At 45.7% G+C, this 27,979-nt stretch overlaps 1 protein-coding gene and 1 long non-coding RNA gene across 3 annotated transcripts in view; one reads left to right on the forward strand and one right to left on the reverse strand.

Moving 5' to 3' along the window:
• The window catches only part of FSTL4 (follistatin like 4), a 424,697-nt gene extending 396,818 nt beyond the window's left edge, over positions 1 to 27,879 (forward strand). For both annotated transcript variants that reach the window (XM_032252787.1, XM_032252850.1), the window contains 5 exons: positions 1,239 to 1,357; positions 4,724 to 4,873; positions 11,274 to 11,381; positions 19,252 to 19,361; positions 21,504 to 27,879. In XM_032252787.1, the coding sequence (XP_032108678.1) occupies positions 1,239 to 1,357; positions 4,724 to 4,873; positions 11,274 to 11,381; positions 19,252 to 19,361; positions 21,504 to 22,206 (1,190 nt within the window). In that variant the 3' untranslated portion in view covers positions 22,207 to 27,879. The remainder of the gene's footprint in view (positions 1 to 1,238; positions 1,358 to 4,723; positions 4,874 to 11,273; positions 11,382 to 19,251; positions 19,362 to 21,503) is intronic.
• LOC116533265 lies at positions 1,239 to 27,233 on the reverse strand. Its single transcript, XR_004261185.1, has 3 exons — positions 27,152 to 27,233; positions 13,092 to 13,169; positions 1,239 to 1,324 (listed from the first exon to the last, which is right to left on the reverse strand). It is a non-coding gene; the product is annotated as an uncharacterized LOC116533265 (long non-coding RNA).
• Positions 27,880 to 27,979: the final 100 nt, after the last annotated feature.

Here is a 27,979-nt window from a genome sequence, read left to right on the forward strand (position 1 = left end):
TGTTCCCTCCTTGGACCACTCAGTTTGTCTTTAAAATAAGGAGGCTGAACTAGCTGGTCCCCAAGGCCCCTTTTTGGCCAGTTTGCATGGACCTTCTCCCCAGACAGCCACAGCCATGGGCCGGGGTTGGGGGAGGCAGGGGGGCATGACCAGGGTGTAGGCTCTGCTGCCTGGCATGGGGTGCCACAGATAAATGACAAGGGTTGAGGGGCAGAAGTGACAGTGAGCTATCTGGAAAGATGGGTTGGCCAGCGCAGCCAGGGTGGAGTTTGGGCAATGGGCAGCATTCTTAGGACTTCACATTCTAGGAAGTGACACTACACATACATGGGTTTAAAAAATAAAATGAATTTATTATTACAGGCAGTGGCTCGCGCCTGTAATCCCAGCACTTTGGGAGGCCAAGGCAGGTGGATCACCTGAGGTCAGGAGTTCAAGACCAGTCTGACCAACATAGAGAAACCCCGTCTCTACTAAAAATACAAAATTAGCTGGGCGTGGTGGCACATGCCTCAAGGAGGCTGAGGCAGGAGAATCGCTTGAACCCGGGAGGTGAAGGTTGCAGTGAGCTGAGATCACACCATTGCATTCCAGCCTGGGCAACGAGAGCAAAACTCCGTCTCAAACAAATGAAAGCCTTCACTACTTTGGCATCCACTGATCCATTCTGATGTGACTAGTATATAAAATAAACAATCAAGGGAGGTTTTCCCGTTCAGAACAGGAAAGGTCAAACGTATGTCAAAGCCAAGGCTATCTTTTATCTGAAAACCTGTAATGAACTCTAGATGACTTAGGGTAGCTGTACATAGCCTGTGACATGTTTTACTGATTCATAGTCCTGGGGACCCTTTCTCCACCCATCCAACCAAGAGCTGGCTGCTCATTCTACCCCACCCCAACCAGGAATAGCATCTCATGCCTGCACCAGATGCATCCACATGGCTGGCTTCTTGTGCGTTCAATGCTGCGCGTGACCCTGCCTAGGAGCCCACTGCTTGTTCTTGTGTGTTCAATGCTGCGTGTGACCCAGATCCATCCACATGGCCAGTTTCTTGTGTGTTCAATACTGCGTGTGACCCAGATGCATCCACATGGCCGGTTTCTTGTGTGTTCAATGCTGCGTGTGACCCAGATCCATCCACATGGCCGGTTTCTTGTGTGTTTGATGCTGTGTGTGACCCTGCCTGGGGTCCGACTGCTTGGAGGAGCATGCTCATTCCATTTGCTTCTCCCAGGCCTCAGCGTGGGAAACATGTTCTACGTCTTCTCCGACGACGGCATCATTGTCATCCATCCTGTGGACTGTGAGATCCAGAGGCACCTGAAACCCACAGAGAAGATTTTCATGAGCTATGTAAGTATCTGTGCCTGGGGCAGCTTCTACATCATACACACGCAAAATCCTAAAAGTCCATCTTTAACCATGCATGCCATTTAATTTCTAAAATTCCATTTGCTATATGTGGTGTAGTTCCAAATTATTTCCAAGGCAAAGAGGGGACTAGATGAGGCCAATAATTTAAAACCCTCATTCCTTCATCCAGCAGCCACTTCTCTGCACTGAGCCTCTGAAGCCCAGGCAGTGTACAAATGGGTTCCTGGCCTCCAGAAATTCACAAACGATGAAGACAGCAATACGAACAGACAGTTGCCAAACAGGTGTTTTCTCAGTGGCCTTCAGGGAACTAAGGCCAGGTAGAAAATAATGATGGAACATTCAGGGCAGAGGCAGGAGAGAGGATTGCTATGGCGGATCCAGGAAAGCCCTTCCAGGATAGTCTTAAGACCCAGCTGTCAGGAGGCTGCCCCCAGGGCTGTGGTCCCCACACTAGGCCTCTGTTCCTCTGGCTTGTTTCCCAGTTGACCTTGTGGGATATCCTGAGCTCCTTGAGGATAGGACTATCATGTTGAATCCCAAAGGGTCATCTTGGTCCCCCATATGCCTTCCCCTTGGAGGATATAGACAGTATGTCCTTAGTTGTGCGCAATGAAATAAGTGTGCACAATTCACTCAGTGGATAGTTATGGGCTTGGAGCCCATGGAGGAAGTGGGCTTGGCCCAGGCAAGTTCCTAAAGCATTGCTGTGCTGGCTATTGGTATATCTCAGGCTGTTCCATTTCTCACATTTGTGGCTTTGGGAAAAGCTATTTTCCAGGCTATTTCATTTGAGTTAATTATTTTTAAGAAGTGTTATTTCCCATCAATGTTCCTTCCATATATTAATAACAGCTGTGAAGCCAGTTAGAAAGAGTTCTAGCAATTAGGTTTAAATAATTGCACTCCATCACACTGGCACAAATTTCTCATATATTTGTCATAACCTAACTTGTAACTTGGAGGGAATCTCTCAAATCCTAACCAGGATTAAGTTTTCCTGGATAAGAAGCTAGACACAAGACACAGTAAGAGAGGTCCTAAAGGTGTTTCAGGCAACGTAAGACTGGTGAGCTGGGGAACAATCCCAAAGAACGATTTTTGCATCTAGAAAATGCCCAAACACCTAACAAGGGTTACAAAGGGCCAAGTCTCTTCCTGAAGGGCTGGTGAGTAGGAGGTTGATGCATCCCATGTCAGGCCTCTCTGCTGGCTGAGATGTACACTTTTCCAGAAGGAAGCAGCATGGTGTCACAGATTAAGGCATAGGCTTCAGAGTGAGGCAGACGTGGGTTCAAAACCCACCGCTATAGACTAAGTAGCTTTAGAAAAGTTACCCAGCCTTTCTAAGCTGCAGATGTCTCATATGCATATTGGGGTTATATAAGGGTTAAATATGAGAACAAGAGTAAATGGAGAGAGACTGGTCTCAAAACTATTGCAGTCACCTAGGAAAGAAATGAGGGTGGCATGAGAGAAAGTGGGAGCCGGAGAAGAAGGTTCTGAGATAAAGACAGATCTGGGTACCACCAGTGTCTGAGTGTTGGCCAAAGGGCATATGCAAGTAATTTGAGATAGGCATCTAGAACGGAACCCAGGGGTCACCAACAGTTCAGGGATAGACTAAGAGGAACCACAGAAAAGACTGAGACAGAGTTGGGCCACTGTCATAAGGAAAACCATGATACATGTCATTTAAGACAAGGGAGAAAAAGGTCCCCTTTTTCACTCATTTATTTCGTCAACAAATATATTTTAAGCACCGACTCTGTGCCAGGCACTGTACTAGGTGCTAAGCATATAGCAGTGAACCAAAGACCCTGCCCTCAAGGAACTTACAATCTAGTGAAGGAGGAAAGACTGTGCCCAGGTAGATGAATGCAGAAAGTCAAGTGGTAAGTGCAAAATGCAGCCGGTAAGAGTAAGGGGTACAAGGAGGGCTGAGATAGACGAGTTCAGAGAAGGCCTCCCAGAAAGGTGACACTAAGCAGAGGCCTGAAGGAAATGAGAGAATAAACCCTGTAGATACCTGGGGAAGAACATTCCAAACAAAAGGAACAGCCAAGGCAAAGGCCCTGGGCAGGAGAGCAGCATGATTGAGGAGTGGTGAGCATGCCCATGGCGTGGAGTCAGATGGGTAAGAGAGAAAACAAAACCGAATGAAGACAGCCTTGTAGGAAAGACTTGGGATTTTATTCTGAGCAAGAAAGAATGTTATTGGGAGTGGAGGGGAAGTTGAGAAAGAGGAGTCACATGATCTGACTTGAATTTTACGATGATCCCTGTGGCTGCTGTGTCAGGAACAGGTTGGGAGGCTTGGGTAGAATCCAGGAGCATATCCGGATGCTATAGCAGTCACCTGAGTGGCAGTAATGTGGTTTGAGCCAGGTTGATGGAGCAGAAATGATCAGAGCCTATTTCTGGATATATTTTGAAGGTAAAGCTGGAATGACTTGTGAGACATTGGTTGGGGCCTACATTAGAGGCATCAAAGATGGCCTCACTTCACTAGATTGTAAGTTTTTGGCCTATGGAAGTAAAACAGCAGAACTGCCAGGTTTTCCACAGAATGAGCAGGATTAGGAAGTAAAATTAAAGAGCTGATTTTGAACGTCTAAGTTTAAGTTGCACATTACACAACCAAGTGGAGTTAGGCAGTTTGTTATTCAAGTCGAGTTCAGGGAGGAGGCCTGAGCCAAAGGTAGGAATTGGGAGTTGTGAGCACATAGACTGTATTTAAACCACAGGTTTTAATGAGATTAACAAGGAGGTGGATTTTAGAGAAGAAAGAAACTTAGGCGTGAACCCTGGGCACATCAGCATGTAGGGATCAGCACACCGAGCAGTCCAGCAACAGAGGATCAGCTGCTGAGGGAGGATAGATGGCAGGGAACAGAGGAAGAGTCAACACAGGTTTAATGTAATGAGTAAGGAATCCAAACTGACCTTGGGGAGAACAACGTCAGCTCTGAGGACTAAAGCCAGAGGGTTAAGGAGCATGCGAGAGGTGAGGAAGTAGAGAAAGAATGTAGGCAACTCTTTCAGAAGTTTGGCCATAAACAGAGGTTTTTTAAATGAGGATGAGGACAGGGAGAAGGTAGTGTACAGAGTAGAAGAACCTGGATCTGGAAGCTGCTAACTGAGAGGGTGCAAAGGGAGTTTTAGCCCTGAAAGTTGAAAGGAGTGTTAAGTGAGAAGTTGGTGAGGTGGGAGGGCTTGGGTGCCCTGTTCGGAGGATCCAAAGGATTCTAAGAGTGGGGGAAGGCTCAGGGGAGAGGGTATGCAGAGATGTTGAAGGGAAAGGGCGATTAAGAAGACTCATGACAGCCTATATCCCCTTTGCAGGAAGAGATCTGTCCTCAAAGAGAACAAAATGCAACCCAGCCCTGCCAGTGGGCGTCTGCAGTCAACATCCGGAACCGGTACATCTACGTGGCCCAGCCAGCACTGAGCAGAGTCCTTGTGGTCGACATCCAAGCCCAGAAAGTCCTGCAGGTACACTTCTTTAATACAGTGAAGAAAAATTCCAATTCTGGGGCACAGCCTGCCACATTCTTCTTTGCTTCCTGCTCACTCCCCAGCTCCTATGCCAGGTGGTCAGACTGAAGGGATAAAAGATTCATGTGTAATTATTCATTAAGTATTTATTGTCTGCTATGTAGGGAAACAGCCATGAATGAGCAATAATGTCCCTAGAACTCATATTCTAGCTGGGGAGCCGACCATAAATCAGAATTTGAGAGAACTATAAGTAATAAGGGCTATGAAAAACCCGGTTCAAAGCAAAAGGGGAACAGGAAGACTATTTTCAGTTGGCCTTCTCCCTCGAGATGAATGAAATGCCAAGTAGGACCGAGACTCTGAGAGCAGGCACAGTGATGAGGGGTAGGGTCGACTCACTCAGGGCCTCGAACAAAGCCCAAAGTAAGGACATTTCAGTTAAGAAAGTCACAGAAGGGCTTTCATCAAGGGATTGATCCAATCTGACTTATATCTTTAAAGAATCAACCTGGTGGCTGTGTTAAAAACAAACGGGCCAGGTGCTGTGGCTCACGCCTGTAATCCCAACACATTGTGAGGGCAGGAGTTTAAGACTGGCCTAGCCAACATGGTGAACCTCCATCTCTACTAAAAATACAAAAAAAATTAGCCAAGTATGGTTGCAGGCCCCTGTAATCCCAGCTACTTGGGAGGCTGAGGCAGGAGAATTGCTTGAACCCGGAAGGTGGTGGTTGCAGTGAGCCGAGATCATGCCACTGCACTCCAGCCTATGTGACAGAGCAAGATCTGGTCTGATATAATCCAGGCAAGAGATGACAACAGCAGTCAACAGCAGTGGGGGTGGTGAGAAATGATCCATTTCTGGACATATTTTAAACGGGAAGCCTGAAAGATTTTCTGATAGATTGAATATAAGGCTTGAGAGAAAAAGGATTCAAGTTAGAGGTGTCTTTTAAGCAACTGTAGAAGGGTGATGCCTTTTACAGTGGATGGTAGACTAAATAATAGCCCTCAAAATGTCCACATCTTAATCTGCAGAACCTGTGGATGTCACCTTAGATTGTAGATGTGTTTAAATTGAGGATTTTTAAATGAGATTATCCTGGATTACCTGGATGGACCCTAAATGCAATCATAAATGTCCTCATAAGAGGGAGGTAAAGAAAAATTTGAGTGCATAGGTTAAAAAGGCAATGTGAGAACTGAAACAAGATGCTGTATTGCTAGCTTTGAAGATGGGAGGAAGGGGCCAGAAGCCAAGGGATAAAGGAAATGCAGCTCTGGAGACTGGAAAAAAGGCATGGAAACATACTCTGCCATAGAGCCTCTAGAAGGGGCACCAGTTTATATTGATTTTGGCTTTCTGGTCTCCAGAGCTGTAAGAGAATAAATGTGTGTTGATTAAAGCCATCAAATCTCCAGTGACTGGTTTCTGCAGCGGTATGAAACTACTTTGGGCAAGGCAGGGAGAAGATGTGGGGGTGATTTAAGTTTAGAATGCTATTAGATGTGTAAGTAGAGAAATCAAGTAAGCAGTTAGATAAACAGGTCTGGAGTCAAAGGAGAGGCCTAAGCTAGAGATACCTCTTTGGGTATTGTCACCATATGAACTGTATTAATCCACAAAACTGGATGAAATCACCAAGAGGCGGTATAGACGGAGAAGAGGTCTAGGTTGGAGGCCTGAGCACTCCAACATTTAAAGATCAGTAAGGAGAGAAGAAACCAATAAAGGAGACCAGGGATGAGTAACATGAAAGGTAGGAAGAAAATTAGGAGGAAGAGAGAGATTCCTGAAGCTAAGAGAAGAGTGTGTTTCAAGGGAGAGTTATGCTGTGATGAGCATGTGTATTTTATGAAGAATGGGAACTGACCATTGGATTGGGTAGCATAGAGTCATGGATCACCTTGGCAGGAACAGATAGGATAATGGTGGAATGCAAGCCTGCTGGAGTGTATTCAAGTTAGAATCATAGGTGAGGAAATGGAGATGGTGAATACAGGCAATCATATGGAAGGGTTTTGCTATAAAGGGGAGTAAATGTAAACAAATGAGTCAGTGTCTGGAAGGGAATGCCAAAAGAACTTTTTAAAAGTAGCTGACATTACAGCATTGTACACCACTGAGAATAACTGCTTCCACAATTCTTCTCTTTCTTTCCTGTATCCTCATCCTGCATTGACTCTAGGCAGGACTCAATGAAATCCAAAGCACACAAGCGGATATCTAGCCCCAGATAAAATCACATTCTTTCATTATAATAGGAGGAAATGGAACATTTTACATTCAAGCCCAAGTACATATAGGTGGTACAATGGGTGGTAGTTAGATTAACTTCTTTTTGAGTTGCTTTGTCTCGGTCAAGGCTGGAGGTTTGAAGAGATAGGTAAAAGTTGAACATGAGACTGAACTGGCCAGGCAAATATGATAGGATTGCTGGGCAACAGTGAAGGACCACTTAAGAATTGTGGGTATAAATTTAAAGTGAGACCTGTCAGCAGAATTGGATCTTTTCAACAATGCTCAGTTTCCCCAGTAAAGGCTTGTTATATGAAGAAAGTTGGAAATAAGTAGGGTCGTGTTTCTCTTGGCAAATACAATGGGACATGTTCTAACTGTCTGTCTCTTTGTTATTGATTCCCCTGACCAGAGAACATAATCTGTAATGTCAGTCCTTTGAGATTTATTGAAGCTTGTTTTATGACTGAGCTTATGATCAATTTTGGTAAATGTTCCATGTGCACTTTAAAAGAATGTGCATGCTGATGTTACATACAATATTCTATATATGTGTCAATTATGTCTACTTGGTTCATTGTGTTGTTCAGATCTTCTATCCTTGATGATTTTCTTGTCTGTTTAGTCCATCAGCTGCAAAGAGATGCGTTAACGTCTTCCACTATGGTTGTAGCTTTATTTCTCAAAGTTCTATCATTTTCCTTTTATTCTTACAAAATATCCCTCTTTATCTCTGGTAATGCTGCTTGCCTGAAAATCTATTGTCTAACACTAGTATAGCTAAATCAGATTTATTAGTGTTCACATGGTATATTTTTTCCATCCTTTTACTTTCAATCTTTCTATGTCAGGTGCTCTTTTATAAAGCCATGTGTAGTTTTTATCTAGTTTAATCATCTTAGTCTTTTACTTGGAATATTTGATCCATTTATATTTAATGTAATTAATTATATAGTTTATTTTGGTCTACTATCTTACTTTTTTTGACCTACCTGTTTATGTTGCTTTCTTGTGGATTTGGCAAACATTTTTTTCTATTGTTGACAATGCACTCTTTTATGCTGTTAACATCATAGTCATTATAACATGTGTTACTGCATCCATACAGTCTCATACAAACTGTTACTTCATATCACCAATAATGCTAGAACCTTAAAACACTTTAACTCCTTCAACCCCCCCTCACCCTTACTTTTGCATTGTTGTGGTAATGAATTTTAACTCTATGTAATTTAACCCCACAGGACATTAACCTATATTCACCCACACATTTGCCATTTATTCCTGAATAGTTCTAACACAACTTTGATTGGACATCTGTTGGCAACAGGTTCTCAGTTTTTCTTTTCAAATACCTTTACTTTCTGTTTCTCAGGCCAGGCGCAGTGGTTCACGCCTATAATCTCAGCACTTTGGGAGGCTGAGGCAGATGAATCACTTGAGTTCAGGAGTTTGAGACCTGCTTGGCTAACAGGGTGAAACCCCATCTCTACTAAAAATACAAAAATTAGCCAGGCATGGTGGCACACACCTGTAATCCCAGCTACTCAGGAGGCTGAGGCAGGAGAATCACTTGAACCCAGGAGGCAGAGGTTGTAGTGCGCTGAGATTGCACCAGCCTGGGTGACACAGGTAGACTCTGCCTCTAAAACAACAAATAAATATCTTTACATTCTTTTTTTCACTGGGTATAGAATTTTATGTTGGCAGTTCTTTCCTTTCAGCATTTTAAGATATCTAAGGTATCGTTTCATTATCTTCAGTTATTTTTGTTGATAGGTCAGTGGTCAGTCTTATTGTTGCTATTTTGAAGGTACTGTATTATTCTTCTCTGTGGTCTTTAGCAGTTTATGATGTGTGCGCATATGGTATTCTTTGTATTTATTATGATTTGGAATTTACATAGAATATGTGTATTGATATCTTTCATCAGATTGAAAAAATGTCAGCCATTATTTTTTTCAAATGTTCTGCCTCTTTTTCTCTCTCACCTCTTCTTTGGAAACTCTGCTTAAAAAAAGTTAGGACTTTTCTTTGCATCCCACATGTCTCTTTCTACTTCAATCTGGAACATGTTCTGTCAACCTATATTTTATTTCTAGTCAACCTTTTCATTAAGTTCTTATTTCAGGTATTACATCATTATATTGTTCAGTCATAGAATGCCTAGTAATTTTTAATGCCAAATGCTCTATATAGAAAATTACACTTTCCTCTGCTAGGCAGAGAGTAGAAACTGCGTTGAAGCTTCTGTAGGACTCAGCCTGCCTCTGATTTGCCCTTAATCCTAGAGCTTGTTCACCAGGATCAGGTCTCTTCCCTGCTATAGCCTTGCTCCTCAGCACAGGTGAAAAATTGTGAAAAAGTGAGACAGACTGTGAAAAATTGTCCTGAATTTGACTGATTTTTGGTTTAAGTTCTCCAGACTCCTGCTCCACACCACCTCAGAATAAGAGTATGAAATCCAATGAGAGAAGGTTAAGTAGAAAGGAGAGAGAGTAGCTAAAGTCCAAACTTTAGGGAATTTTTGCTGTGAAGAGTAAAAATTAACAGAATAGCTGGAGAAGAATGTGTTGTCAAGGTGGTATCATTACTGATGGGTTAGGAAGTTCTGGATAGAGGAAGACAATGTCCAGTGCTAAAGCCTTTGGTGAATGAAGAGAAGCTGGCAGGAGCAAATATAGGTTGCTGGAGGCCACAAAGGACTTGGGATATGAAAATAAAAACAGCGTCTACTTAAGGCTTAGGGGATAAGAGTTTTAAATTAAAGCAAGATAGAAAAGGGAGACTTTAAAGATGGTGAGGACTGGAGAAGAGATATATTTCAGCTGGGTGGAAAAAAGAGTTTAATTCTGCATACATTAGGTTGAGATCATCAACAGATGAATGAATTCTAGCGTCATCAGGGTACAGGTGGTTATTAGAAGCCGTGACATGCCAGTAAAAGGATGTAGAAAGAGAGAAGATGATCAAAGGTCAAAGTTGAAAGCAGAATGAAGAGGAGAAGCCAGGGCAGCGGGAGGCCACATGAGGTAAGGGTAGAGTTAATCATGTGGAATCTTACCGAAATGTCACATAGGAGGATTACAAAATGATCTCTGAATTTGGCATGAAGTCAGAAACTTGGTAAAACTTACTTCTTTAGAAAAGTTTTGACCAATGGAGGCAGAGATGATGCAGTTTTTCTCCCTCCCCCACCCCCACCACCCCATTGGAAAGACTAGAATACTAGAATATAGGTGGGTGAAATAAAACCAAGTGTAAGTTATGGTGGCTGAGGTGGGGAGGAAGAAAAGATCATTGAAACCAAGAAGGAACTAAGAAAGGAGGGCGTCGGATGAATCTTCCACGTGGATTTGAAGGCACCAAACTTAGTGACCAAGTGAGCGGTAGAGAGGACGACAGTGAGCAAAGCGAGTGACTAGAATGTTGACCAAGAAGAGGAGCAGGGGGCCATAGTCTAGTGACGCGAGCATTATAGAATGGAGTTTTTGAGTGGGTAATCTATATTATAAGAAGTAGAAAACAGCTTTCATTTGACAGAGCCATAGGAGAAGCTGTGTCATCAGGGGATAGCAGTATTGCAGTTAAAAAAACGCATGTCTGCTGATGCTATAGTCTGAGTCCCAGAGGCGCCAGTCAAAAGCTGTGCAAGATAGAAACTGCTTAGAGTAGAACAAAGATTGAGAGGGGTGATAATGGATGATCTCAAAGTCCACCTCAGATGACCCAGGAGGAAAGATAACCTAGGAGGAAGGACCAACTCACCAGAATCTAGGCTAGAATCCAGGCCACAAAGTAGTCTAGGGAAGGATGCTGAGGGTATAAGGCTTCCAGGAAGAGGGAGGGAACCCTAGAGCTGGTTCCTGAGTGACACACTTAAAGCCTCTGTGTTCAGACTTTTGCCATGTTGGTCCAGGTCCCTTTAAGTAAAACATGCAGGAAAATAAGGAACATTATCGACAACTAAGTTTACACCTCTGAGAAAAAAGCCAGAGGCGAAGCTTCTGCCCTGGGCTCCCAAATGGGACCATTGGCAAGACTCCTAGACTGGCTTTTCCCTCACCCAGGAGTGAGCCCATGCATACAACACTCAGAAATACCATCATGTCAGCTCTTACAACGATGACCAACTTGTCACTATTTTTTTTCAAGTCCATAGGTGTGGACCCTCTGCCGGCTAAGCTGTCCTATGACAAGTCACATGATCAAGTGTGGGTCCTGAGCTGGGGGGACGTGCACAAGTCCCAACCAAGCCTCCAGGTATGTTGAGCACATGGAGGCTGATGCCCACACTCCATTGAGAGAAGAACTCTCACTCTATAAAATAAGAATCTCCTGCTTCCCCAGGTGGTGGATTACATTTATCCCAAATACATCCATAAAGGCTCAAGGAGAGAGTAGGAAGCAGCCTCAGCCCAATGCCCCTCCCAGGCAATTAAAGACAGCAGTGATGATGATGAATAGGAGTCTGGCTTCACAACACCCAGAACGTGGCACCCAGTCCCCACATCTTGCCTCTCTCAAGCCAATAGCTCCTGGGTCCCAACAGAATGAGGCTCTGGGGTCTAAAAGTAAGAAGGGAGGTTGGAGAATAGCGTCAAAGCAAGCAGAAGATGTTGGCCAGTGAAGAAGGAGAGGCAGCATCAATTACATCCATAAACAAAAGCCCACTTACTAAGTGCTTACAGTGTGTTAATATAGAAAAGTTCCATAATTTACCTGGTCCACCCTGGACAATGTGGTCCTGGAGCCCAAACATCTAGCACTCCCTCGGGTAGAGCCTGGGCTCGACATCCGTGGAACTCCTTCCCCCATCAGCCAGGAAAGGTCAATAGCAACCCTGACTTAAGAAACTTGAGTCTGCCCTGCCAAGCCTTGCCCATCGTAAGAGGACTGAGCCTTATAAAAAGTGATTTGAATACCTGTTTTCTCAATTCTCCCAAAGTTGGTGCATAGAACCATTCTGGGTGCACAGCAGAAAAGTTAACTCATTACATATAATGGATCCCTCTGGAGATTGGGTATCTCTCTCTCTCTCAGAACCCCAGGTGAGAAGAACCGCAAATGGAGCTAACTCCCCTCCAGAACCCTCTGGGACCAATACTGGCAAGAGGGCAGATAGACCAGGGTCTGGAGGACCTTCCTCCAGGGACTGACCACCTACCTGCGCCTCTGCACCACTCATGACTTCAGTTTCTATATGCTGAGGCCATTGTCACTCAGGGGATGCTGCCAACCATTCTTAGGCCCAGTGAGCTGACAAAAAGTAGTAATAACCTATCAGAGAGCCTGGACGCCAGAATAAAGGTCACTCAGAACAGAGTACCAGCCCAAATAAATATAGTTGCCAGAAATACCACAAAAAATGAGAAAGCATTTCAGAAAATTCAAGGGCCACCAGAAAAACAACAAAAATTATTTCCCAGTTTAAAACTGCAATAGATGTGTTCAAAAATGTGACCAGTTGTGGTGGCTCATGCCTGTAATCCCAGCACTTTGGGAGGCCAAAGCAGGCAGATCACCCAAGGTCAGGAGTTTGAGAGCAGCCTGGCCAACATAGTGAAACCCCCATATATATTAAAAATAAGCTGGGCTTGATGGTGCACACCTGTAGTCTCAGCTACTCAGGAGGCAGGAAAATCACATGAACCCAGGAGGCAGAGGTTGCATTGAGCCAAGACGGTGCCACTGCACTCTACGCAGAGCAAGACTCTGTCTTTAAAAAAAGAAAAAGAAAAAGCTCTCTCAAATCACAGAGAAAACCCATGAAGAGGTTGAGACGTGAAGTGGGAAGAAAAGATAAGTTTCCAATAAAATATCCAAGTTAAAGAAACTTAATCTTGTAGATTAAAAGGGATCTACAAGTCCCTGGCTAAAGTGATGAGAAATGACACATCTCTTCACTAGTGATAAAGTTCCGGAACTCCAAATTTTAAGAAAAATTAATCAAATTGACAGTGGACTTCTCACCTGCAATAGTAGCTGGAAGACCGTGGAATCATATCTACATGCTCCAAGAGTTCTATTCCCAAGCAAGATGTCATTTACCTGTCAGGACAAAAGAAGGATATATCAGTAGGGAGGAACTCAGGGAGCCCGTCACTCATGGGCCACACCTAAGGAAAGATACTAGACAAACATCAAATGACCCAGACTGGAGACATCAAGGTGGACAGAGATAGTGGTAAGTAATGAAGCAGGAGAGGAAGATCTAAGGTTAAAAGTAAAATGGGTGCAGAGAGACTCTCTGGAAATGTGTAATAAGTGCTCGTGGAGGACATTTCAATTAGGAGAGAGACAATGAAAGATAAATTCTGATACCAAGCTGTAACTAAACATAAGAGCAGGAACCAGGTGCAGTGGCTCATACCTGTAATCCTAGCACTTTGGGAGGCTGAGGCAGGAGGATTACTTGAGCTCTGAAGTTCGAGACCAGCCAAGGCAACCTAGCAAAACCACGTCTCTACAAAAAAATACAGTAATGAGCCAGGCGTGATGACGCACCTGTAGTCCTAGCTACTTGATCGGCTGAGGCAGAACTGCTTGAGCCCAGAAGGTGGAGGCTGCAGTAAGTCGAGATCATGCCACTGCACTCCAGCCTGAGTGACAGAGTGAAAAATAAAATAGGGAGTATGCAGAAAGGGGAAGTAAAAATACTCAGAACTTCACTTGATTGTGATAAGAGAGGATACAGACAATGTTGTTTGAAATCGGTAGTTGAGAAGTGAACATCTCATTACACCAAATATGACAATTCTCCAATTAAAAGCAGAGATAAGCAGAGATGAGCAGATTGGGTTTAAAAAGAAACGAAGGAAAACTAGCAACAACTTCTTTCCAAGAAACACAAAGTGATAATAAAAGGTTGCCCTTCAAGTGGTGAGAATAGTGATGACAGGTGAACAAAACGCACGCAGGAATGCTGGCATCAAGCAGTGTGGAATTTAGGGTTCCGAGCACTAAGCGTGGAATAGCTGATCTATATCAAACAACATAAATACATAAAACGAGTGATTAACATAAGAGCTTAATTTAAAATATAAATAGTACGCACGAAGGAGACAGGATGACAGGAAAATTGAATAATATAAACAAGTTTGGTTTAATACAGAAAACCTTCATCAGTCCCATAAAATTTTTTAATATGCCCACATATAAAAAAGTATATCACTAAAGAAACTTTGAATTTTTGTAAAAGTAGATGTTGTAGGCTATATTTTCTGATAATTAAAGAAACATTCCTGGATATATCTATTGGGTCAAAGAGGAAATTTAAAAAGGAAAACTACCAATGGTCTCAAAAGCAATGAAAAAGACTATTTTGTATCAAAACTAACGGGATGCAGAGAAGGCAGTACCAAGGAATATCTGTGGCTTAAAAGCCTGAAAAGGAAGTATTTGTTCTAAGAAATGGAAAGAGAACAAAAGTGGCAACAAAGAATAATCCTTCACAATATTAATTCTTTACAACCCTTCAAAGAAACAAAAAGAGCAAACAAAAATAGATGAGGAATGAGGGATGAGGAAGGGAATTTTATTGCAGATACAGAAGGATGAAAAGAATTGAAATACAACACTAGGCCGGGCACGGTGGTTCGCGCCTATAATCCCAGCACTTTGGGAAGCCGAGACAGGTGAACCACTGGAGGTCAGGAGTTCAAGACCAGCCTGGCCAACATGGTGAAATCCCATCTCTACTAAGAATACAACAGTTAGCTGGGCATGGTGGCACATGCCTGTAATCCTGTAATCCTAGCTACTCATGAGGCTAAGGCAGGAGAATCACTTGAACCCAGGAGGTAGAGGTTGCAGTGAGCTGAGATTACATCCCTGCACTCCAGCCTAGGTGACAGAACAAGACTCCATCTCAAAAAATAACAACACTGCATTGCAACTCTAAGGCAACAAATGTTAGAACCTAGAGGAAATGAGTGAATGCTTGCAAAATGTAAAAATTAACTTATCAAAAAAGAAACTTGAACTAGAGCAAGTACCATGGATTTTTTCAAGAAAAATCTACTATAGAAAAATGTATAGCTGAGTTTTGTCAAGTCCCCAAAATACAGATAATTTTACTTAAACTATCCCAAGGCCATAGGGTGAAAACGTACAGCTCCTTAGTTTGTTTTAAATAGCCAGTGTAATTGTCATTATAAAACCTGATTTAAAATAATATAAAAATGAAACTGTAGACTAATCTCACTTATAAGTACAGAGGTAGAATTCTGTTTTTAATTCTAACATGCTATTAGAAATAGGGTCCAGGATGAAAACTCGAACATGTTTTGTGGGGTTGTGCTAGTTTGTGCTCAGATGTCCTGAATCCCACTCCTTTCCTGATTCTTACTGGATTCCAAAGCTTTGACTGAGGATATTGTTTAAGATGTTCAGGCTTATGACTCTTAGTAGTGCAAGGATTTGTCTGGCTTTGAATTTCATGGGCTCAGTGATTACAAACAAGGAGATGCAAACTACCACTGTTTAAATAGTTTTAAGGTGTTTCTAAAGATTTTACATTGAAATTTAGTATTTATATTCACTGAGCTCCTAAGGAAAATAGTAGAATAAAGTTTTGTTTGGGAAAAGTTGACTTGTTAAATTCTTTTTAATCGAATTCAAATTAAAGCGCCTTGAAACCACATGGCTTGTGATTTTTAAAAATGAATAAATTGTGAAGCATTGGTTTTGGTTGCAGGAATGACTGGAATCCAAACAATGACTTGGCCCCATGTCCTTGTCTAACATACAAATCCAGGCATGTTATGCAAGAATAATTTATTTTAAAATGGGAGTTTCACAGGAGAGACGCATGTGTGTAAACATGATTAAAATGATACACAGAATACCTTCACACACACACACACACACACACACACACACACACACACACACACACAAAGAAAAAGAGTCCAGGAATGTGTCTAAATTCTCAAGCAGGGAACACATTCCCAGGATGCAGTGATGGTTCACTGTCAGGAAATCAGTCAACGTTATTCATAACACCAACACATGGAAAGAGAAAAAATGAAGGATGTTTTTCAATAAATACTGAAAAGACATTTAATTAAATACAGCAGGCATTCTTAATAAAAAGCCTAAAAATAGGAATAGAAGGACATTTTTTAAGTACAATAAAGACTACTTCTCTAAAACTAATAACCAATAGTTTACCTTTGCCTAAATTACAAAACTGAACGTGTAATACCAGGAATTAGAGCATGATGCTTCCTTCATCATAACTGTGAAGTCCAGGATACACACTATCACAAAAAAAGCATAAAACAGTTTAAATAAACCTACCTTCATCACTGTGGGCTAGGGTTAAGGAAACCAGTACTTTAAAAAACTGCTCCCAGAAATTCAACTGGTATAGCCATTGCAGTGAGCAATCGGGAAGTGTGAACCAAAAGCCTGAAAGAGTAATTTTTTTGAGACAGAATTTACTGTGCACCCAGGCTGGAGGGCAGTTGCTCCATCTTGACTCACTGCAACCTCCTCCTCCTGGGTTCAAACGATTCTCATACTTCAGCCTTCTGAGTAACTAGGATTACAGGTGCGCCCCACCACACCCAGCTAATTTTTGTAATTTTTGTAGAGATGGAGGTTTCACCATGTTGGCCAGGCTGGTCTCAAACTCCTGACCTCAAGTGATCCATTCACCTCAGCTTCCAAAAGTGCTGGGATTACAGGCATGAGCCACCGTGCCTGGCCAGTGTAAGAATAATTTTTAATCCAGCAACTCAACTTCTCAGAATTTTTCCAAAGGCCATCATGATGGATGTGGAAAAAAATTTGAGCTAGGACATTATTTTTAATCTCTTGAAAATACTGTTTGTTACTGCATTGTTTCTATTTGTAAGAGATTAAAAATAATATCCTAATTTTGTTTCTAACTATCCTGCACTGAAGGATCTGTTGAACACACTTTGAGAAGACTACATGAAGGTGTTTGTAAAAAACAAGGCTTCCTCCACCAAGACCTCCCTCAGCACCCAGGTTCTGAATGTGTGGCATCTTCTCCAATGCTGCCCAGCACTCTCTGGCCCACCCCCTTTCCCAGGCCAACTTTTAGCTGCCTCCCAGCCTCTCCCCATGCCACTTCCCAGCTGGTTTCACACTCCCCTCTGAGGGAGATGCCCAACCTTCCTGTCGCCACCCTGCCAACTGATGGGCATATCCTGAGATCCAGGCACATGCCGTTATCTCCTGAACCAAACCCATACAGCCAGCAAATGTGAGGGGCTTGACAGTTATCTTTAGGGCACTTGTGTGTTAGGACACAAGAAAACGCCAAGGAAGAACTCATGACTCAGAGAAACGAGGCTGGCATGCCCACATCGGTTCAATGGTCCATGCCACTGCGTTTTGATGAAGTAACCTCTGAGTACAGGGTGTCAGAGCAGAGAAGCGTGAATGACGCTGACCGATGACAGCCTGTAATTTTCCATCTCTCCTATGAGCTAAAATGACAGGCCTGATATCAAGCAATGATTGCATGGCTTCTTGGAATTCCCTGGCATTTTCTTTTCAGACTCTCTAAGATCTTGCTTCTTAATGCTGATATTTTCTTACCACCCACTGCTATGAGTTTTTTTTGCTATGGGCTTGCCATAGAAGTAATCATTTGGCCTCTTAAAAAAAGTCACAGAGAAATAACCTAATGCAACTTGAGGACTGCCTCAAGCCTGAAAATCACGGCTCGCATCGCTCCAACCCAGCACTCTGCCTGCCAACTGCAGAGGAAAGCAAGATGAAAAAAGACACAAGCCTCCAGCCTGCTTGAAGAGGCAGGCCAGGTGCTGTTTGTGTTGTTATAAAAATAAAAGCCAGAAGACAGTTCCAGTCCTAAAAAGTAGAAGCATCCAGAGCTCTCAGCATGGGAGTCACAGGCCCCACCAAAGACAGTCCTAACCCTGCACCAGCCTCAGGCTGCCGAAGTCTAGACCCTCTTTTCTACACACATGGCCACAATATCATGATCAGGAAGTGTCTCACCTTCCCATTCAGGGGCCCAGCCTCTGCCTCCTCTCCTGCACAGATGGTCTGGGCTTATCCTCAGGGCTTACAAGTTGGCCAAGCCCCTCATCAGTCCACTAGTCTGCGGCTTTCTGGGCAGTGGCCTAGAACTTGAAGGCTGATGAGCACACACAGAAGGTGAGAGGACACAGGCCAGCTGGCGCGGGCCTCGCCAGCTGACAGAGGGGCTGTCCAGCCTGACCACAGAGTTTTCATGGCAGGGACTTCGGACCACTGACTTTACACACCACCTGGCTTCTGCTCGGAGCTGCCACTGTACCCACCCTGACACAAGTGCAGCTGGGACACACCAGGGAAGGGCTCTCGTCTCCTCCTGCTGAGTCCACAGGGGAGAAAGGGTTACCTCCAGGGAAACAGAGGCAGCCATGCTCTGTCACTACCAATTTGTACAAGGCATAGGGCCTAATTGCTTACTTTCTACAGCACGTCTCCTGTGTGAGACCGGGACCTCTTCCCAGCGTTGTAATTGCAGGACATTAAACAGACGCCGAGCATCTCAGAGTGGCATTCCATAGGATGTCTACTTTCATCAATCCTGGAGTCGCACCTCAGAGAACACCTGTAAGCAGCATCCAACAGAGACTACCAACAAACTGGCCCAGGCACCTGGCACCAGAGAAAAATGAATTCCCAGCACACAGTCCTACCACCTGACATTTCGTGATTGAAAGCCCTCTCCCTCTTTCCCTAGCATGGCCTACATGTTGAGAAGGTGGGACTCCCCATTGCGGGAGGAGGTGGTCTCTGAGCAACCAGAGTGATGTTTCCATTCTGGCAACTTCCCTTGGAAACCCCACCACCACCCCTCAGGTTCTCACTCGCCGTCATGGTGGCTGACAAATCGCAGCAAGGCCGGCTTAGCCAAGAAGGCAGGAGCAATTCGGGCAAACAGTCCTGTCCCACCACTTCCTCTCCCAGAAAGAATGTGTACCTGCCTAGGATGTTCCTGAACTGCTCCCACTTTGCTCCTACCTCTTCCCTGAGACTAAGGTTTGTTAGTCATCTCTCTCCCAAGCACCCCTCTGCCGGGGTGTCTCCAGGTTCGGCCCCCACCTGCATGGGCCCTCACTAGGATTCCCACTCTGTGCCGTAGGTGATCACAGAAGCCAGCGCCGGCCAGGGCCAGCATGTCATCCGCACACCCTTCGCAGGAGTGGACGGTTTCTTCATTCCCCCAACAAACCTCATCATCAACCACATCAGGTGAGACTGGCCCATGATGTCTCTAAGGCACTCCCACCCCAGCTCAGCCCTGCAAGGGGCAGCTTTGCCCAGCATGGGACCTGCTTATTTCTCTGTCTCCCCCACTCCTCCTATGCCAAATTTGGACCCCATCAAGAAGGAACAGAAAAGGTCCAGTAAAACACACCTAGAGCCTAGTCCTCATTGCTTGGGGTCAGTGACTCTATTATAGTGAAGACACGCAGCTCCTAATCCCTCGGGGGCCCAGAAAGGTCAGGAAGTCCCATCCTCAAGGTAAGGGCAACAGAGGAAAGAAGAAAACAGTAGTCATAAATTGAGCACCCTCTACTTGCTGGACACAAAAATCTCGTCCAGGTGGTCTTAACCCCTATGTTATAGATGAGGATCAGAGAAGTTAAGACACTGACCAAGGCCAAACAGCTAGGAATTGGCAACGTCAGACTAAATGTAAAGCCAAGTCTTCTTTCACTGCACCATTCTTTCACATTCCTGTCTAACCGCAGCCCATAATACTTTAGGAACCCCCAGAGCATCTGTGCAAAGAGTCCACAAAGAGACAAGACTTCCCGATTGCCATGGTTTGCCACTACCTAAAACCACCACCCAGTAATAAGAGCCATGGCCTCAACTGCAGACCTCATCCCAGCATGGTCAGTCCCCATCCCTATTCACCTCAGAGAGCCCCAACATCTTCTGTATCGTTACCACTGCCAGACGACCAAGCCTGTCTCTAAGCCATCAAGACTCCAAATGTCTTGTAGCACTATTTATGCCTTTCTATAATCCACCATCAAGCACCTCTCTGCAGAAAGAAGTGATTCGTTTTTGCAAGCTGATGCTGGAGATTCACCCATTCACCCTTACCCAAGGAAGAAAGCCACTTTATGAACCCTCTCACTGCAGAGGGCGCCTGTGCAAGAGCCTCTAAGAGAATATTAAATGGTGAAGCCCTTATAAAGCAGCTGTGTTCAGCTGGGGGTCGGGCACACTCAAGAGGCTCTGCAGCTCCTATATGTGGCTTTTTCTTTAAAGTTTCTTATAAGAGCAGAGTTTTCTTTCTTGCTGTTTCGATGCTCTGGTACTTTAAGGATGCTGTAAAGATACACCTTGGAGGGAGGGAGTATTTTCCGCCACTCTGGGGTACAGTTTTTCTAGAGAAAATTATAAAAGAGTTTCTGCTCTATTCCTGTAGGTATATACAGCAACAAAAGGCCTCTGTGAGCAAGGGATTTAGGCACAGGCACTCAGGATCAAAGGGAAGTCCTACCTGGAGTCAGGCCTTTCCACACTTCAACCAGCCTCCAAAGAGGAATTTTAGAAAGTCCAGATGTGAGCAACTCCCACCCACCTGAGTCCCTCTGCCAAAGTTTCCTCTTACATCTAATCCCCCAATACCCCTAGGAAGGAGCTACCCTGGTTAGAGTTGCTGGGGCTCAAAGAGGCAAGCAGCCTGCCCTAGACTCTGCAGCTAGCAGGGCAGTGTGGCGGCACCAGGCCATCTGGCTCCAGAGAGGAAAGCTGTCCTCAACCCCAGTGCCCAGGGTTCTTCCTACCCGCATCACCAGTGTAGCCAGAGAAGAGACTACCCACACAGGTTCCCCTTCCAGGGGAAGCGGGTATTAATAGGAAATCTCCACTTGTTCCGCTGCATCTGCATCCTCACATTCTCACCAGTTAGTTTAGACAACAGTGAGGATATAGGATCTCCTGTCTTATCTTCGTAACAGGCAGAGTCCGGGCAGGGATCTCTTGACCTTTTCCTCCATGCTCACCGTCCAGACACAGACGCGCCCCTTTCCAGCTGACGTGGGCCTCAGGGAAACAGATCACAGGCATTGCAAAAGGAGAAGCAGTTGAAGGCCCTCTTGCCCTTCTCCTTAATCATTTCCAAAGAAGGGTGTGTGTTACAAGAGCATAAATCCAGGAATATTTGTAACTCCACTATGTTTGGATTGAGATCATAGATAATATGTTTCTGAAGACATACCCTGCAGAATGGTAGATCTTATTACTAGGCTATTAGATCACTGAAGGATGATGGTAAAGGGAAAAGGCAGACGTTGTAATTGTTAAGACAAATGAGAGACCCCCCAACCCTGGAAGCAGCCTCTCGACCTCTGACCTCAGTTCTTCCCCTCCCAGGTTTGGCTTCATCTTCAACAAGTCTGACCCTGCAGTCCACAAAGTGGACCTGGAAACACTGATGCTCCTCAAGACCATCAGCCTGCACCACCATGGCTGTGTGCCCCAGGCCATGGCACACACCCACCTGGGCGGCTACTTCTTCATCCAGTGCCGACAGGACAGCCCCACCTCTGCTGCCCGACAGCTGCTCATTGACAGTGTCACAGACTCTGTGGTTGGCCCCAATGGCGATGTAACAGGCACCCCACACGCATCCCCTGATGGGCGCTTCATAGTCAGCGCTGCCGCTGACAGCCCCTGGCTGCACGTGCAGGAGATCACGGTGCGGGGGGAGATCCAGACCCTGTACAACCTGCAAATAAACCCGGGTATCTCAGACTTGGCCTTCCAGCGCTCCTTCACCGAAAGCAATCAATACAACATCTACGCGGCTCTGCACACGGAGTCGGACCTGCTGTTCCTGGAGCTGTCCACGGGGAAGGTGGGCATGTTGAAGAACTTAAAGGAGCCACCTACGGGGCCAGCCCAGCCCTGGAGGTGCACCCACCGAGTCATGAGGGACAGTGGGCTGTTCGGACAGTACCTCCTCACACCAGCCCAAGAGTCACTGTTCCTCATCAATGGGAGACAAAACACACTACGGTGTGAAGTGTCAGGCATAAAGGGGGGGACCACAGTGGTGTGGGTGGGTGAGGTATGAAGAGCCCAGAGCAGAGCCCTGGGCCAAGGAGCTTCCCCTCATCCTGACATTGCAGCCCAAGCAGGTGCGCTGTACATTTTTACAGACAAAAGCAAAAACCTGTACTCGCTTTGTGGTTCAACACTGGTCTCCTTGCAAGTTTCCTAGTATAAGGTATGCGCTGCTACCAAGATCGGGGTTTTTTTGTTAGGAAGTATGATTTACGCCTTCAGCTACGATGGGAACACATGCTGCTGTGTAAAGGGATCATTTCTGTGCCAAGCTGCACGCCATAGGACCTGGGGACATCACGGAACCAAGGGATCCTGCTCTCCAGGCGGACACCTCTGTCGGTTGCCTTCACATAGTCATTGTCCCTTACCACCAGACCCAGCCAGACCTCGGCCTGATGGAGTGGCCCGGAAGCAGAGGCTGACCAGGAGCAGGGGCCTCCCTCCTGAACTGAAAGCCCATCCGTCCTCGCATGGGACCTCATCTTCTCCCTCAAAGCTGCTTTTTGCTTTTCTTTCCATTTGACTTGCTGTAAGCCTGAGGGAGAGCCAACAAGACTGACTGCATCTTGGGGGATGGGGAAATCACTCACTTTATTTTGGGAATTTTTGATTAAAAAAATAATTTTTTATAATCTCAAATGCTAGTAAGCAGAAAGATGCTCTCCGAGGTCCAACTCTATCCTTCCCTGCCTTAGGCTGAGTCTCTGGGGGGTCACAACCCCACAGTCCACAGCCAGAAAGAACAATGATCTAAGAATACCGCCCAGTCAACTGTGGCCACTCTGCTTCTCCGAGAGCAGACCAGGCCACCTTGTTGGTAAGGACTTGGTTCTGTGTTGGGATCCCAAGAGACCAGGACAAGTTCTGTGTGCCTGCTTTTCAGCACAGAAGGGGGACATCTCATTAGTCAGGTCTGGTGGCCCAGATTCAGGGCAGACTGGGCTTGCCTGACAAGGTATGGGTGGCCTCCAGGCTCAGTGCAGAAACCCCAAGGACACGAGTGGAGCCAGGTGAGTTCCTGAAGCTACACCTTTTCAAAACAGATTTTTTTTTTCTGCCTGTGGCCTATCTGCTCATCTCTGGTACCCCATCTCCGCATCAGCACTGCAGAGAGAGCACATTTCAGCGAGGGTTTTCTTACCCACATTCCCCAGTCAAAACACACGCACTGCAAAACCCAGAATCGGAAGGCGGCGGGCTGGCACTACTGCATTCTCCCCACGTCAGGCTGTGGTGACTCTCAGGCGGGCATCGAAGAAGTACAGCCCACGCAGACCCCTAGAGACCCGCCTAGATCAGAGACGCTCAGCAAAAACGGGCTCCCCTTCCCTCTCACACGTATCAGTGGCCAAAACTTACATGTGTTCTGGTTTGAATGACCATTTTGCAAGCCACATGGGGTTGGGAGAAGTGGTCTTACCACAGATGTCTGCTAATTTGGCCACCTTCACCTGCTGACAAGACCAGGATTTTCCTTTGCCATTGAGGAACGAACCCCTTCGAGGAGAGGAAAACCTAGACTCTGTGTCACTCTCAACACGCACAGCTCCTTTTCCCTCCCGCCTGCTGCCCAAGCCGCCTGCATCGCCCACCACAGATCTCATGAGATAATCACTTGTCCTGTATATCTCATGGATCTTAGTCCACCAAACGCCTGTCCCCTGTGACTCCTAGGGGTGTGCCTAGACATGGAGGTTCATGCTTTTTATTTTAAAGGGACTGCTGTATAGATGTAAGTTGAGGAAGTGAACCTCAAAATCCTAGAATGCAGTTCCACAGTAGCTGGGGATGCATGGACGATACATCTCACCCTTTCTTTTTCCTGTCTCAGTATCTTGATGTGTTCACTCCCAGTCTCCCATTTTTACCACCAAAATACTCTAACTTTCATAAACTTCTCTTTTTGGAAAAACTCAGTTGTGTCAGCCCCTAACAGAAAAAGGATCTCTGAGCCCAAAGGAGGAGAAGTCCCACCAAAGAGCAAGCCAGAACATCAGCCTCTCTGGGCAGCAGGATTCCTAAGTCAAAGACCAGTTCAACCCAAACTGGCCTTTTAAAATAATCGGGAGGGACGGAGTCAACTTCTGCAGCACCTGTCCCTCTCCCGCTATCCCTTCCGTCTTGAAGTGCGTCTAAAAAGCGTATCTTCCCTTCACTGTCCCCACAGTGCAGTTCCTGGAGACGGCAGGCTTAGGTCTCACTGACAGCATGCCAGACACAACTGAATCGAAGCAGGCCTGAAGCCTAGGTCAGGGATTCAGGAGTCCAGCCCCAGGAGGCAAAGTCAATGCAGGCAGGTAAATGGTTTTCAGCAAGGAAGCCGATAGAGCTGGTAAGGTGGGGAGTCAGGGGCGGGAGGAGGAGGAGGAGGACCAGATCAGCCTGAGCTTTCCCCCACACTTTGCCCCAGAAGAAGTTCGTGGAACACAGTTGGAAAGCCCCTGGTAGGAAACGCCTCCCTACATGGGGCCTCCTGTAGCAAGCCCAGCAGGTAATCCTTCTGATGAACACACAAAATCAATTCACCACTGATATTTTACACTATTAAAGAAGTACTGACTTTACCAAAAGAATCATCAAGAAAGCTATTTATATAAACTCCCTCAGTTATTTTGAAATAAAGTTAATTTCACAAAAATTCGTTTTTTTTTTTTCCAAAATGACAAATAATCTGCCCCTGTGGTGACAGGAAGGCTTTGGAAATGGAGGCCCTCGTTCTTCTGCTCCAGTGGGCAGATCCCCGCATAAAGGCTCTGGGTCCAAAAGCCCACCCAAGCAGCCCCAAACGGATGGCAGGAAGGGGGACTGCCAGCTTCTGGACAATGGCATGACCCTCTTGCATGAGGAGTTTTGACAGGTGCCACACCCACAGCCAAAGCCATCATCCCAGCCTCACCAACACTGACCCAGTCCACCCTGCCTGGGGCTGGCCCAGGCTTATTTCCTCAGCCTCCAAGACATTTGAGTGTCCTCCTTTCCCCCAAGCTCCAGGAAGAAGCTGGAAGAGCCCTGTAAATCCCGGCTAGGGCCAACTAGTAACAGCAAACTTCAGGTACTTTGACCTAGAGATAGCATCACCAGGGACAGACGCTCAGCCCCTGCAATTCTCACCCCCAACCCGGCCATTTCCCCGTCTCCATCAGTGCAGACAAAGCTCCCGATTCCAGGTAGGCACTGGAAGCCAGCTTTCAACCCCAAATAAAGCAGAGAACGGCCTGCTGCCATAGAGATTGCAACTGCTGAGCCTTCGTTTAGGAAAGCAGCCAGGAGTTGGCTTTGTACGGCCACATCTTGTTTTCTGTTGACCAATAATCTGTGAACTACAGAAGATTTCCGAACTGAGTTGTGAAACATTCATTCTGGATATATTTTTCTACATGAAGCTTAAAAAGTGTAGTTGATTCATGTATCATGATGTGTTTCATTCTAATATTACAGATGCTGAACCATCTTCACTAGCAAATCCCACAACTCTCTCTCCCACTCTTCAGCCCTCCTTTTCAGAAACAAGCCTCCAGGAGAGGTGACACTACCACTCCCACCTTCCTATGCATCCACCAATCTACCTCACATTCTCCCCTGCACCCAGCACCCCTGGAATGCTACTCCCCTCCACCCCCAGCCAGGAGGCCAGGCAGGTAACAGAGGAAGACTGCAGCACTGCCACAGAGGTCCTGACAGTTTCACCCAGGACCCAGGTTCCACTCCAAGAACAGTCAGAACCCATGGGGACACAGCCCCTTACTGCCCAGAGTCACACCCTCCAAACCCTCGCTTGCAGACCTTTGGAGCTAGGTGACCAAGACTAGAGAGCTGTCTCAGAACCATCAGGGAGTCAGGTGCCATCTGGCAGGAACAGAGAGACCATGACATCTCAGCCAAGCCTCATCTCTCAGAGGGCCGAGCCCCCCAACCTCCCTCCATTCCCTTTTTATTCTCCCCCTTTCCTGTTCCATTCCTGTCTCTTGGGCCCTCTGCTCATGAGCCACTCCACAACAGCTCCTGCCATTCAAGGAGCAACTGACCTGACTGCTACACCAGCCCCCACCCTGGGGCCTTGACCCGTGCTGCTTTCCTGCTTTGGGGTACAAGCCGGAAGTCATTCACAGGCCAGAGACTACTGCATGCTCCCAGACCGGCACATAGGCAAAGAAATTTTGTTCGAGAAAGTCCCTTGCTGCCTTGGTTTCTCTCCAAAATTCTAGAGATCATCAAAACAGAGAGGCTTTAAAAATTCAAGAGAAAAAAATACAGTGCCTATCTTCAGGGTGTGACTACAAGACCCCGAGTAGCCAGTGGGATGTAATCCACTCCCTGCTTTTCTCTCTCCCAGGTTACCTGCTAAGTCACTTGAGGATGTGAGCATCTTATCTGGGCCTGCATGCTTTAGGCAGCAGCCACACAGCAGACCCTGGGACACAAGCACTGTCCTGTGCACCCACATCCTCCTTTGGAGCCGTGGGCAGCAAGTGGGGAAGGCTAATTTAACTAAATACAATGTGTGAAATTATGGAGAATATAAGACTCGGGATTTTCCTCAAAATTCACAGCAAGGCTTCAGGCTTCAGAGTGTTTAGCATGTACTTTAGGAAAAAAAAAAAAGCCACAATTCACACATGCTTCTTTCCAAGGTCATCTTTACATATGTGGAACCAACCCTTGCTCGTGTGGCCCCAGAGAACATGGGCCATGCCTTAGAGGGCTTTAGAGGGCTCAGCCAGCACTCCACAAAGCCATAACTATTGACTCACCCCTATACCAAGCCTGGCGACATGGCTTGGCAGGATCAGAGACTGCTGCCCTTCAGAGGCACCCTCATCAGGATCAGAGCTTTGTTTCTGAGTAAGAGCAATGAGTATTGGCTAGGTTGTGAGGCCCAAGAGCCCAAGAGCTCTAAACTGAGAAAATGCCCCAAATCTAAACCTTTATCCACTGCCCAGCATGACATCTACCATAGGCTGAAGAGCTGTGGGTCCCATGCTACTTGGAGAGGGTGAGGGAAACAGGCTTGCAAGCCGCACAACACAGACCCACGGCTCCCCACACCCTCCCCACCTGGCTCCCACAGCTGGCCGGTCCCCTCATCCTTCCTGGCCTGGCCCCGCCCTGGGGCTTCCTACCTTTCCCCTGCTTCTCATGCTTCCTGAAGGCTGTGTGAGATTATCTCAAACAGAACGGGACATGGAGTTTTGCTGGCGTGGTCACACACACCGTTTCATGCTGTAGTGCAGCTGAGTGACCCTCAAGATGTGAAGCCACACACATCACTTGTCCTGTTCAAGTCTCATGCTTCCCCACCTCAGAAAACTCTCAGATCTCTCATGTCAAGGCAGATTACATTATTTTGAACAGTTGTGTAGACTCCAAAATATATTTTCTGTAATCACCAGTATTTCTCAAAAGGCCTCCTGTAATTATTATACATGTGAATTTTTCCTTATTTATAAAATATATATAAATTATTTTTAATACATCAACTTTAGTAGAAATTTGTACCAACACAGTAATCGTACGTGGCATTTGAAATAAGTTTGTATTTACTTTGACCTATTACACAGTATCGAACACATGGTGTATTTGCAGTACCAGTTGTTATAACGATGACTCACAAATTATCATAAAGTATTGTCATTGTAAATGCTCTTTTTTCTGAGGATTTTACAATAAAACTTGAGAAAAGCTACCTTTTTCTGGTGCCAGTCTGTTTACAATTGTTAAAGTGAGAACTGATTATGGCAAAAAGCACGCAGCTTCCCTCTCCCACCTTTCCATCGCAATTG

The sequence above is a fragment of the Sapajus apella genome, unplaced genomic scaffold (genome assembly GCF_009761245.1).
Source record: "Sapajus apella isolate SASKATOON/1434 unplaced genomic scaffold, GSC_monkey_1.0 scaffold1, whole genome shotgun sequence".
NCBI lineage: Eukaryota > Metazoa > Chordata > Mammalia > Primates > Cebidae > Sapajus > Sapajus apella.